The 11227-nt window shown below is 37.8% G+C and overlaps 1 protein-coding gene across 1 annotated transcript; it reads right to left on the bottom strand.

The window, feature by feature from the left end:
• Positions 1–2385: 2385 nt before the first annotated feature.
• LOC133747287 (keratin-associated protein 24-1) lies at positions 2386–3147 on the bottom strand. The gene has a single exon (XM_062175633.1). It carries the CDS (start codon positions 3145–3147, stop codon positions 2386–2388), a length of 762 nt encoding a protein of 253 aa, XP_062031617.1.
• Between the last annotated feature and the right edge of the window lie 8080 nt (positions 3148–11227).

Raw genomic sequence — 11227 nt, 5'->3', positions numbered from 1 at the left:
CCATGTGGGTGCAGGGCCCAAGCACATGGGCCATCCTCCACTGTACTCCGGGGCCACAGCAGAGAGCTGGCCTGGCAGATGGGCAACCGGGACAGAATCCAGCGTTCCAACTGGGACTAGAACCCGGTGTGCCGGCGCTGCAAGGTGGAGGATTAGCCTATTGAGCCGTGGCACCGGCCATGAATAATTCTCGAGAATAGGAACTGTAACTATTTTTAATGTCTATTTTTATTTACTTGAAAGGCAGAGGCCAGAGAGATAGAGATATAGAGACATGGCGGGGCGGGGAGAGTGCTATTTTCCATCTGTTGGCTCACTTCCCAATTCCCAGGAGAACCAGATTTGATCCAGGCCTAACCAAGGAACATGAAATTCTATCCTTATTTCCCATGTGAGTGGGTGGGACTCATGTACTTGAACCATCGTCTATTACTTCCCAGGATGCACATTAGCAGGAAGTTGGGATGAAAGTGAAATAGATGGGACTTGAGCCAAACACTCTTACACAAAATGCAGGATCACAAGTCGTGGCTTCATCAGTGTGACATAGTGCTCACCCTCGGATTTATAAATCTTAAAGCCCTTAACTTATCCCATTCAATGATTCAAAAACTAGATTTACAATTAAAGCTGACAGACAGAAAGAATTTTTGTTTAGTTTGGATAACATAATTCTCAGCTAAGACACAAAGAGCTATTTTCAAATACTTAAACACCTATCCTATGTTAAAGGTATTGAACTGCTCCTATGTGGACAATAGACGGTTGCAAAGGACAGAGATATTTTTCTTAACATAAAAAAAAAAACATTTTGGCAAGTACAGTTCTGTGAAAACTGAATGAACACATACAAGAGTGATTTGATGGCCAGTGGAAGTGTTGAAACTGAAAGAGTATATTAATACTTCCTCAGAAGTCTTTTCTATGCACAGTAAGCCTACTGTATACATAAATAAGCTACCAACCACATTTGCCTGCTTTGTAAATTTCAGTTTTGGTCATTGATTTGATATTGGTGATCCTACCCCAATCTACCAATCTACGGTTATACTCATCTTCAGGGACCATAACATTTGTCTTTAAATTAGACTTGCTTTTTATTTACCATAAACCTTAGGATATCTATCATGTTATTTTTACTACTAAGATAGATGGTTTAATTTCTATTTTTTGATGAAAACTTAGAGGTTAAATCACTTTTCAAGGGATTCAATATTAAATCTATTCAATTGCCACGCCTTACCTATAAAACTAATAAATACACATGCTATGCAGTATAATATGCATAAATTTAACGCACAATGCACATTTTACTAAAGTTACTCATTTTGCAAATATTCCTACCAATTTCCATGTGAATATCAGCCACAGACATTCTAAAAGAGACACAATTAATATGTTACAAACAGAATAAAATAAAATTAACAAATAAAAACCCTGGACTTCAAAGCCTATCTTCCTTACATTTTCTGATTTAGATTATAAACTAAATAGCAGAAATAACTTCTCATCAGTTATGTATGTTGTTCTGCACATGGATAAACTTTAGTGAATGTGAAATAAGGCATAAGGAAAGCCATTCTTTTCAGATAGAAATGTGTTTATTATCCAAGAACCAGGCATGTTTCCAAAATCAAAATGCAACAATTCAGCGAAGCTAGACTAACACTAATTATGAGACAGCTATAAAAGTATTTTATTATTCTTGTTACAAACAATTGGTGTGCTTTATCTTCTTCCTAGGCTTTCTCCTAGGCATTCAGGACAAAAGTCAAGAGCCGGTTGATCCTATGTTTTATGGCTTCTTTGGAAGAAATTTGCTGAAGTCTTCTGTTTTTGAGTTCCAGTTGGTCATGGCTATTTGCACTTGGTTTCAATAAGTCAGTAGGGAAAGGATGAAAAAGCACAGTTCATTATGTTTAATATAATGTTATCTCTCAGCTCATTAGCAAGGTGCTAGTAAGGCAGCTGAAAAAAGTATTGATTAAAAGCCAAACCTCCTGAAAGAACTGGCATTCTAGAATAAGCTCTGAAACAAAGGTGTACCCATCCATCAAGGAAAGGTAGCTGATGATCATACTGGCAGGTAAGGGACAATGATGCTTACAGTAAGAAGACCGGCAATGGATATATTTCATGTGGCATCTCCTCACTGACTCCAGAAATATTACTACCTATAGGATCAGACTTTAACACAAAAACTATTAACAAAGCAATAGAATACAAGCTAGCAGGTGGTAGTGGCTATGGTTATCAATCCCTGGAGTTATATATGAGGCTAATATGATAAGGTTCTTAAGATGCACAAGGTAATTTGTAGAATTTTAGAGATTCTTACTTCATAGAATTGGGCAATTTCTAGCTGCTGTAAATGCTTTTTGCTGGTCAGTAGCAATTCAGAGGTCTGCTACCACTGCATAAATATCTCAGAGGTGGAAAGGTACTGGGTACACAGCTCAGAGATGGCAAATTTCTACGTAAACAGCTCAGAGGTTGGCGCCTTGTCAACCCATAACTCGGATATTGGCAATTTCTCACTAAGTAGCTTTGGGGTTGGTAACTGCTGGCAATATAACATAATGGTGAGAAGCTACTGGGTACAAAGCCACGATTTTGGTAGGATCTAACCCCCAAGTTCTCCAGTCCACAGTAATTTAGAGGCCAAAGACTCCTGTGTGAGTAGTTAAGTTGCCCAAAGGAAGTAGAGAAATGGCGAAGTGTCTGGCAGCCTTTGGATACGTATTGAGTGGGTGGGTAGCAACTGGATACATACCCCTTAGCTTGAGTGCCTGGGCAGCAGCTGGGGGTAGGTCTGATACTGGTGATTTCACAGGCAGTGCTGACCTGGCCTGCTGATGGGGAGCTGCAGGGCCCACAGGAGTTTGGCGGATCACAACTTGTGTCGCAGGTCGTGGGCTCACAGCTCGGAGAGTTGCAGCTTGGTACTTCACAATAGGATTCTTGGCTTTGATCCAGGAGCCAGAGATCTCCTTGACAGCTACTGGGTAAGCAGAGTTCAAAGGCAGGGCTTACTTCTTCAGAAGAAAGAGGAGCAGAAGTTGTTACCGGAATATAACAATGTGTTCTGTAGGATGTGGCACCGCCAAATGCAGGATAGCCTAGAAACGACATGGTGCCCGACTGCATGTCAGTGTTAGCTGGACAATTATGGTGCGTCTGTGGCCAGGGACATTTATATCTTTCCTTGGAATTCCCAGGAGCCTCTCTCTCTTCCTTCTCTCTGTGTTATTGTGGGAAAAAAACACAGTAACATCTCATTAACACTTTGTTTAGCCACAGCTGCTGATGTCTTCACACTCATAGAAAAGTCAACATTTTGTTTCTTTGAAGTATCCATCATTGCTACTTTAACACCACTGGTCATTCACCATATATAGACTATAGCTTTGGCAAATAGTGATTTCAATGTTAATAGGTGAACTCTCATCTATCATTCAGCAGTTAACAAGAGTTCATGTGTCCATGGGCTTCAGCAGCATGGTTATTAAAAGGCTAACAAGAGTACAAGTAAAACAGGAACATATATTTACCCAATTTCTGGCAACTGAAAATGACTGCAGAATTTCATTCTATCCTCTGAAATAAGTTCCATATTTTGGGCTTCTCAACCTTGTTACTCACAAGAGGGGATAAAGCATTGCCCTATTAAAAACAAGAATTGGGCTGTCACTGCAGCTCACCAGGCTAATCCTCCGCCTTGCAGCGCCAGCACACTGGGTTCTAGTCCCGGTCGGGGCGCCGGATTCTGTCCCGGTTGCCCCTCTTCCAGGCCAGCTCTCTGCTGTGGCCAGGGAGTGCAGTGGAGGATGGCTCAAGTGCTTGGGCCCTGCACCCCATGGGAGACCAGGAGAAGCACCTGGCTCCTGGCTTCAGATCAGTGTGATGCGCCGGCTGCAGAGCGCTGGCTGCAGCAGCCATTGGAGGGTGAACCAATGGCAAAGGAAGACCTTTCTCTCTGTCTCTCTCTCTCTCACTGTCCACTCTGCCTGTCAAAAAAACAAAACAAAACAAGACAAAAAAAAACAAAAAAAAAACAAGAATTGATTTCCCAAAAAATGTACTACACTCTTACCTGTGCTAGGCCATATGCTAGTGGCAACTTCTCGTACGATGTTTTTGGAGATTTCCATACCCAAGACTTACAGCAATCCCAGTGAACTCAGTGACCCACACTGGGATAAAAAAAGAACTTGCTCTCATGGGTCAGTGGTTGCTAAGCAACCAGAGCCTCTATGAATTCCTTTTCTTGAAGAGTTTCTGCAACATGTAATATCAAAGACCAGTTTCTCAAGATTGTACTTTCCTAGTTGACAGATTATATAGCATGTGTTCCATTGTCTCTGCTGTAACTCAATTCCTATCAGATATATATTTTCCTCATTTTCCCCCAGCTAAACTTTACTTTTGATTTGCTTTCTTTTTCACATAGACTGCATTTCATCCCTGTGTTGAACAATGCAGTTATTTTTAGTCTATGTCAACAAAAGAGAATGACTGTGCTTAAAAATTTTATTTGAATAATCTATATGATTCTTATATGCACTGTATATTTTTAATAATACTTTGAATTCCTTAGGGTGAATGCTGAAGTAATTTCTTTAAGATTTTCATTTAAACTGCAGATGACATTGTGTTATTGAAAATATATATATTGTAAGTCATATTTACAGTTTCACTGAATTGAAAATAGCAATGTGTTTATTAAAAGTGATAAATTCAGACAGAGGACAGTACTGACTGCTGCAGCAGGATGAGATGAAGGGATCGTGGGAAAATTCACTGTCCTTACAGAAGACAGTTAGATTTCCCTTGAATTTTACTGCTTCTCAAATGGATATGTAAAATACACAGTGATGTAAACCTACAGAGCTTCTTCAAACTATATTTTTTAATCTAAGTTTTACCAGTGCATCTCAGTATTTATTCTGTAAAGAAGGTGACAATAAGCAACTCTTCATTGAACATATTTAGTTGTCTTCTAGAATTTGTCTCAGGTGAATAGGGTCATGGTTAGGGAAGTATCTTTTTAGCAAATTGTTTACCTGTAGGGAGCCTTGTTATTTTGCGCTGAAAATTTCAGCCTTGAGGTAGGAAAATAGAAAAGAATACACACAAGGCAGCTGGAAACCAACCTTCCACTAAGTTATCAAATCTGGGAGTACATAGAAAAGCTCAGAACCCAGTGGAACTTAATTTCCACATCTCTCTGTCACACCACTGTTACTTCTGGCTTTTTACTTCAGTTTCCTTGTAGCAGGTCTGAGGAAAAACAACAAAACAACTGAATAATTCAGTCAGTTGTAAAGCCCATATGCTCCCTTTCTATCTTAGCACTAAGTACAAAGATATAGATAAGTGTAGATCCAACAAATTAAGGTAGAACATTGTATAGCATAACTCATATTCATATCATGAGTTTTATAATGTATGTAAAATTTTGGTACAATAATATTCTAAACAAGTGGATTTGCAAAGGCAGAATTAATTTAACTCATCTCACTGCTTTTTAAAACATTTGAATTAATATAAACAGAACAGATTTCATGTATTTAATAAGTACAATTCTAATATAAGCATACTTACCTCTCTACTCCCTCCATCCCCTTTCTTTATTCGTTTTTTTCTTTATTTTTTGATTTGCTTTTATGTTTTCTTAATGACTCAGTACATCAAACTAACATGTATCCATGCCCCCTATTCACACCACTATTTTCTATAAATTACACCTCTACAGAATTTTCTTTAACTTTCGTCTTCATCAGGTTCATTACAATGGCGGCTTTAGCAGGAATCAAAGACCATTGTTATCTGGGTGACACTGTTCTCTAAAGGCTTCAGAGAAACATAAACCTCAATCTTTTTTCACTTAACTCCTAAAAGGATCATGCCTTCCTTTCATTTCCCTATTTTGAGTGCTTCCCATGTGTGGAATGCTAAATATTGTCTTCAAATCCACCCACCTAAGATGCCCATTTCTTAATTTGGGGAACAAAAATTACAAACTAAAATTTGCTACCTGATATGACAAAAGGAACTTTTTGTGCTTGGTTAAATATATATGTTTGGAAAAAAAAATCTTGTTGGGCATTGTATATACACAAGAGTTCTTATAATAAGGAGACAATAGAGCAATGAGAGAGAAGGTTATGTGACAGAAGAAATAGAGTTTGAAGACACATGTCCAGGAAGGCCAGCAACCTCTACAAACGGGCAGAAAGAGGTAGTGGATCCTCCCTTAGAGATTCCTGAAGGAAATAGCCCTGCTGACACCTTGTCTTTAGGTTTTTGAAGTTGATTTTGGGCTCTGGTATTCAGAACTGGGAGATAATGCATTTCCGTTGTTTTAAGCCATGGAGTAGATTTCTTACAGCAGTCACAGAAAATTAATACACTGTCAAAAATATAGACAAATATGATAGATGCTCTTTAAGTAGCTTGCGGAGTTTATGTTCTAGATGTAGGGCAAGTTTTAAATGCAAGCAATAAGCTTTCTCACCATCAGATAAGTCAGAAAAATACTCATGCAATCTTAGGAATAAGACACAAACTTCTCTTTAATGACCCAGTAGCTTCCTGTCTACTCATTAAAATAGAGTTATGGAACTCTTTTTCCAATTTCATCCAAAGGTTAAAATCCTTAAGGATAAACAGAGAAGATGAAAAAAAAACTAAATTTTCTGGTAAGTGGTTCTTAAAGAAAATAATGGTGAGCAACTTCTAGACTTTTGGGTCACGACAAAATTTGCCTTGCATTTTCTGTCCTAATTCTACTTGCTAATGTTCCATTAAATGATGCAAAAATGATTTCATGCTTTATGAAGTAAAATGCATGCAAATCGATACTGACATAGCAATTGAATTATAAATATTGAGTCAAAACGATTCCTGACGTTAGCAGTACTAACCTAAAATGTTGACCATTTTTATTTTATTTAAGTCAGCGGATAAAATATCATTAACAACTTGAAAGAATGAAGAGTGATAGCCAAAAATCTGAATTTTAGGGAACAAAACTTAATGAATATAAATATTTCTAAAATAATAATGCAAGTTAGTGGAACAATAGGAAACCTACTTTGATTCATGCTTAACTTTGCAGGGAAAGATGCTATATAATGAGATACAGCTGTATTAAGAATTAAACATTTTGAGGCACAGGTGTTTTGCCTTGCAATTAAGATGCCCATATCTCATATCTGATTGTCTGGGTTTGATACGTGCTGCTGAGTTCTAACTCTAGCTCTCTGCCAATGCTGACCCTAGAAAGCAGCAATGACAATTCAATTAGATTCCTAACAACAATATGGGAGACTTGGAATATTCCTGGCTCTGAGATTTAACCCTGGCCTACCTCTGGAGGTTATGAGTATTTGTGCATATGAACCAGTGGATAAGAGAGTTCTGTCTGTGTGCCTGTCTCTCTCTGCCTCTATTTTCCTTCACCCCCCCCTTCTAAAATAAATTCTTGAGTTGGAACAACCAGGATTTGCCTTAACAAGTTATGAGTCACTCTCTTACAGAGCACCATTTAAATATATTTATTAGTGTGTAATCTTGAGCACCATTTGGACATATTTATTAGCATGTAATCTTGAACAATTGTTTTTTCTAAGTACTTCAACAGCACATTCTAATGTAAAGCTAGGACTAACAGCACATAATTTGTAGGACTGTACTGGAGATGGAATGAGATAATATGTGTGAAAATACTTAGGGAAGTGTATGGCATATAATAAATGAGAATTAAATACTACTTTTCTAATTTTTAAAGCTCTAATTTAGGGAATTCTAGCCACCAGTTAGACTAAAACATTATTATTAGTTTACTTTGATGTTGCCAGCATACAATCCTATACTAATCATTGTCTCTTCTCAAATTTTTCACTGAAAATAAACAGTTCTACACTATGTAGTTAAAAAAAAATTCCTTCTTTGGCAACAGATCACTAATGACTCCTCTCATGTAATCCATATTCCTCTGCATCATGTGTCATTAGCTAGCTCCTGGGAAGCCACATATGTAGTTGTTAAGAACAAGGGCTCAATATTCAGATTTCTTAGTTACTAATTCTATCTCTGATCTTCAATAAAGTTCCAAATGTTTCTGTCACTCAGTTTCCACATTGTCAAAAGAGAAGGGTGGTGTTATTTTATTGTAAGTTGGCTGTGAAGAATAAATGACTTAGTCTACATAGAGTAGGAAATATAGTTATGTATAGCTGATGCATATATCTTTAAAATTTATTTGTTCTATTTTAGTTATGCGAAAGGCAGAGAAACAAAGATAGAGTAACCGATAGACAGATAAGACAGACTGAGATGTCCTGTTGCTGCTTTACTCCTCAAAAACCTGCAACTGTTGGGACTGGGATAGGTTAGGGTCAAATGATAAGAAAGGAATTTAATCCAGGTCTCCCAAATGGGTAATATGAATCCAAATACTTCAATCATTATATTTGCCTCCCTCAGTGTACATTAGCAGGAAGGTGGAACCAGGAGCTGAGTTTAGACAGCCAAGACAATCCAGATGCAGGCATCCTAAGTGGTGTCTTAGCCACTGTGCCAAATGCCTGCCTTTATGTAGTCAATATTTTGATGTTAATTTTTATCATTATCATCAATCTGTAATCTTTATTGCCATTATTACTGAATATTATTTTCATATCATTATTGGATCTTGCATAGGTGCACCAAAAATGAAAAAAGGAGAGAGGAAGAAATGAGGGAGGGGTAGAAAAACAGCACAATAGGCTGTTTTAGCTAGATAACTATCATCTACATAAGTTATGTGTGGATCTTAGAAATCCAATTTGGAAAAATTAAGTAAGTTTATAGTAGTTCCTGACATGTATAAGAAAAGTAAACCTTTCAAAGAGGACAAATGTGTTCATACCAATGAAGTTATTACTGGACAAAAAGAGTAGCTTGGGTCTGTGGCAAAGATGGAATCACTTTCCATTTTAAATAAGAAGCTCTAGAATTGAAGATCATAGTCACTGAGATATTGACAACTTGTGAGTGGCTTCCATATTAATATCACTTGGATAAGAAAACTGATATAGCACAGAGGATAAAACATGTTTTTGGAATCCAAGTCATGTGGGTCATTGGACACATGCTTCTCCTATTTGAGTTTTCTTACCTGTAAAAAATGAGGAGAAAAATATCTTTCCATAGGTGTTTTGGGATGTTATTGACTATCTAATGGTACACCTGGCATACTACAGGTGATCAATATGATTGGGATATAAAAAGTTGCTTGTGAGAAGAACAAATTTCCATTGAGTATGTGGAGGAACTGAGTTAACCACTTACATGATAGATACAACAGAGAACTAGATTATTAGCAATAATGACATCCTCTGTGCAAGTATCTATGAAGGAGTAGAGGAATGAGAATGATTTTTTAAAAAAGATTTATTTATTTATTTGAAAGTCAGAGCTACAGAGAGAGAGGGTGAGGCAGAGAGAGGGCAATCTTCTAACTACTGGTTTACTCCCTGGATAACTGCAAAAGTTGGGGCTGTGCTAATCCGAAGCCATGAGCCAAAAGCTAATTCCAGGTCTCTCGTAAGTGTAGCAGGAGCCCAAACATTTGGGCCATCTTTCACTGATTTTCCCTAGGCCATTAGCAGGGAGGTGGATTGGAAGTAGAGCAGCCAGTACATGAATAGGCGCCCATATGGGATGTTGGCATTACAGGCATCAGATTTCTCCAATAAACCATAATGCCAGTCCCCAGAGAATGACTTCTTAAGTTTAATTGTGAGGCAAAAAATAATGTTGCTCTCTCCATCGTCCAAATTAAGGTTTATGGTTAATCCCAAAGGTAGGATGGACATTGCAACTTGCTCTGCTGGATAGTAATTTAGAAGACATATATAGAAGTGGTGTACAATTAGTTCTCCATGCTATTTTCCCTTTGCTTCTACTGGCAGTATTCCCAGAATGAGAATGATGTTGGTGCTGGCATAATGAATGTGTAGTATGAGTGATAAATAGACTATTGCAATTTTAAGCACCTGAGATTTTGGAGTTGTTTGTTAACAGTGGCAAAGCAGTCTATTTTGGCTAAAAATATTCATAATTTTTACTTGTTAGAAAATACAGGTGCAGTGAAATGAAATGGACACTATGAGAAACAGTGACTTGATCAGCTCTTGTCCTGACTATTGATGTACAATGTAAATCTTTATACATTTTAGTATTTTTTTTTTGTTCTAGTACTAGTGGTTGAACTCTGTAATTAACACACAATTATTCTTAGGTGTTTAGATTTTAACTGAAAAGTGATCCCTGTTAAATATAAGAGTGGGAAAGAGAGAGGGAGGAGATGTACAATTTGGGGCATGCTCAATCGGACTTGCCCCAAATGGTGGTTAGAAACATGCCAGGGGATTCCAATACGATCCCATCAAGGTGGCATATACCAATGCCATCTCACTAGTCGAAGTGATCATCTTCAGTTCACAATTGATCACACTGATAGGTCTAAGAGTCAAAGGGATCACACAAACAAGACTAGTGTCTGCTAATACTAACTGATAGAACCAAAAAGGGAGAGAAGGATCCAACATGGGAAGCGGGAGACACAGCAGACCCATAGAATGGCAGATTTCCTAAATAGCACTCTGGCCTCAGAATCAGCCCTTAAGACATTTGGATCTGGCTGAAGAGCCTATGAGAGTATTTTAGGCATGGAAAGCCAAGACACTCTGGGGAAAAAAAAGAAGAAGAAAAAGAAGAAGACCTAAATGAAGGATCTCAGCGAGTGTGATCTCAGTGGAAAGAATGGGGCCATCAAAGAAGAAGGTACCTTTCTCTGAAGGGAGGAGAGAACTTCCACTTTGACTATGACCCTATCGGAATAAGATCGAAGTCGGCGAACCCTAAAGGCTTCCATAGCCTTGGCAACCCATGACTAGAGCCTAGGGAGATTACTGACGCCATAAACAAGAGTGTTAAATTGTTAAATCAACATCAAGAGTCACTGTGTACTTACATCCCATGTGGGATCTGTCCTTAATGTGTTGTCCAATGTGAAGTAATGATATAGCTAGTACTGAAACAGTATTTTTACACTTTGTGTTTCTGTGTGGGTGCAAACTGATGAAATCTTTACTTAGTATACACTGAATCGATCTTCTGTATATAAAGATAATTGAAAATGAAAAAAAAAACTTGGTGTTAAATTGGAAATTGCATA

The sequence above is a fragment of the Lepus europaeus genome, chromosome 2 (assembly GCF_033115175.1).
Source record: "Lepus europaeus isolate LE1 chromosome 2, mLepTim1.pri, whole genome shotgun sequence".
NCBI lineage: Eukaryota > Metazoa > Chordata > Mammalia > Lagomorpha > Leporidae > Lepus > Lepus europaeus.
The sequence above is the reverse complement of the archived record's forward strand: the minus strand, read 5'-3'. Positions and strand labels throughout refer to the sequence as shown.